At 37.4% G+C, this 2,500-nt stretch overlaps 1 protein-coding gene across 10 annotated transcripts in view; it reads right to left on the reverse strand.

Annotated features, from left to right (window-relative positions):
* LMO7 (LIM domain 7) overlaps positions 1–2,500 on the reverse strand; it is a 280,751-nt gene that overhangs the window by 64,338 nt on the left and 213,913 nt on the right. For all 10 annotated transcript variants that reach the window (XM_053707915.1, XM_053707914.1, XM_053707916.1 and 7 more), the window contains one exon: positions 1–33. This exon is cut by the window's left edge and continues 243 nt beyond it. In XM_053707915.1, coding sequence (XP_053563890.1) covers positions 1–33 — 33 coding nt within the window. The remainder of the gene's footprint in view (positions 34–2,500) is intronic.

Consider the following 2,500-nt stretch of genomic DNA (forward strand, 5'->3'; position numbering starts at 1 on the left):
AACATCTCCATTGTACTTCCGTGAGTCATCCAGCTGAAATGAAAATGCTTTTTAAATAAGTGAAAACATTGTTACGGCTGTGTGTACATCTAATTCCCTGCAGCAATGTGCCACAAAAGCAGTTCCATGAGACAAGAGATTTTCAAACAGGGAATACTTGATGGAATGCTTAAAGGGACAGTAAAGTGGAAATTAAACTTTTACCATTAAGATAAAACATGCAATTTTAAATAACTTTCCAGTTTACTTATTTTATCTAATTTGTTTTGTTCTCTTGGTATATTATAAAGTAATGGGTGTGGCCGTATTTTACCTTAAAGAGACAGTTAAGTCAAAAATAAACTTTCATGATTCAGATAGGGCATGCAATTTGAATCAACTTTCTAATTTACTTTTACAATCTCTTGGTATTCTTTGTTAAAAAGCAAAACATAGGTAGGCTGATTATTAAGCCGCCTCTTATCTCAGTGCATGTTGACCGTTTTGCACAATTAGATAGTGCTAGTTCATGTGTGCCATATTAGATAACATTGTGCGCACTCCCATGGAGTTACCTAGGAGTCAGCACTAATGGACAAAGTCTATCAAAAGAACTGAGATAAGGGGTAGTCTGCAGAGGCTTAGATACAAAGTAATCAGAGGTAAAAAGTATATTAATATAACCGTGTTGGTTATGCAAAACTGGGCAATGGGTACTAAAGGGATTATTTTTTTAAACAAACATTTTTAAATAAACTGTCCCTTTAAGTTGCTCCTTATCGGTTTCAAAAACGTTTGGATTTACCATCCCTTTAAGCAACTAAAATAATTATAAAATAAACATCTACATATTATTCTTAAGCAAATCTTTGCTTTAAATACATCATTGTCTCTAACATGAATTTACGGTTTAATATCCCTTTATTTTTCCATTAAAAGGTAAATTATGCATATTAACCATTTAACTGCTGAGCCATTTCCACCCACGTGCTGAGCTGTTTTGCAGTTTTTAGATGCTGCTCACATTTAGGCCCTACTGTAGGCCATTTTTCAGTGAGAAACCCCCACATTATATATCTCTTTTTTTAGAAGACCCAGCAGATTCAAACTATACTATTATTTAATGTATATGTGTTTATGTGTAAGAAACCTGCAACAATAACAACAAAAAAATTGTGTGAAAAAAGTAATAAACAGAGTTAAAAACAATACTGTGTGTGATTTTTCCCCCCCCTTAAATGCTATAGTAAAAAGAAGGGGTTATCCACTTAAAGATAAGGACCTTTTGGTACAGTTCTGTAACTTTGATCTGCACATAGGGGCTCCCATGAGCCTCTGTGCAAATAAATACACATTTATTCAGGCCAGGTGATCACTATTACCACAGTGATCCACAGTCAACTAAAAATCATAGGGCTTTAATTTTAAGAAGGGCTTAGGAGCTTTAAAACAAGGGGTCTTGGGGGTCTCTTGGACTTTTTGATGGCCTGTTAGAGAGGGATTAGAGGATTATGTTGTGCTTAAAGCATGTGTGTACTTTTATTTATTTGTAAACATTTTTTTAAATGTTTATACTTAAACCCCCGTTTGATAGAGCATGAAATTACCTTCCAAATGGTGGGTCCAGGAGGTTTCTTTTAGAACACCAACTCCTCCATCCAGCTCCCTTAAGCCCTTTTCATTTCTTGCACTTCTGGGTTTCCAGGGCGTGGTGACATCACCACGCACATGCAATGTGACATCACCAGCATCCCTGAGTAATGCTGAAACCCTAGGCCACCAGGGATTAGGTAAGAATGCGGGGGGGGGGGGCAGCAATTAGCAATGAAAGCTGAAAATCATCTGCTGAAAATTGTGGTTATTCCACTAGAAAGGCTGGAGTGCACACTTGAGAAATGTAACCCTACAACATGATGCACAGCAATTACTTGATTAACACAGGAGTTATTATTTCTGTACCTTTGGGGCCACAGCAAATTAGTTAAGATAACATAATTAAGAGACTTTCAAGGGGTTTGTCCCTGGGCTGTCCCTTCCTTTACCAGCATTACTGTGTCTCTGTGCACAAAGAGAGGTCCACGAAGACATGGTTTGCGGAGTTTGGTGTGGAGGTACTTGAGCGGTCTGCACAGAGCCACTGAACACTTTTGGGATGAATTGGAATGCAGATTGCAAGCCAGACCTTCTTGTCCAACATCAGTGTCTGTCCTTACAAATGCTCTTTTGGCTGAATGGGTTCAAATTCTAATGGACACACTCCATAATCTTGTGGAAAGCCTTCTCAAAAGAGATGTGCAAGTTATAGCCTCAAAGGTGGAGGGAACTCCATGGTTTTGGAATGGAATTTCCAACAAACTCATAAAGGTGTAATGTTCAGGTGCCCACATACTTTTGACCATTTAATGTATACAATAATCTATATCCTCACAAATAAATATCTATCAGATAGGAAGAAAGCTTCTGAATAAAAACTTGTTTCTTTCTTTTTAACTATTCACCTACAGTTCCCTTTCCCACACTA

Source organism: Bombina bombina, chromosome 3 (assembly GCF_027579735.1).
Source record: "Bombina bombina isolate aBomBom1 chromosome 3, aBomBom1.pri, whole genome shotgun sequence".
Lineage (NCBI taxonomy): Eukaryota > Metazoa > Chordata > Amphibia > Anura > Bombinatoridae > Bombina > Bombina bombina.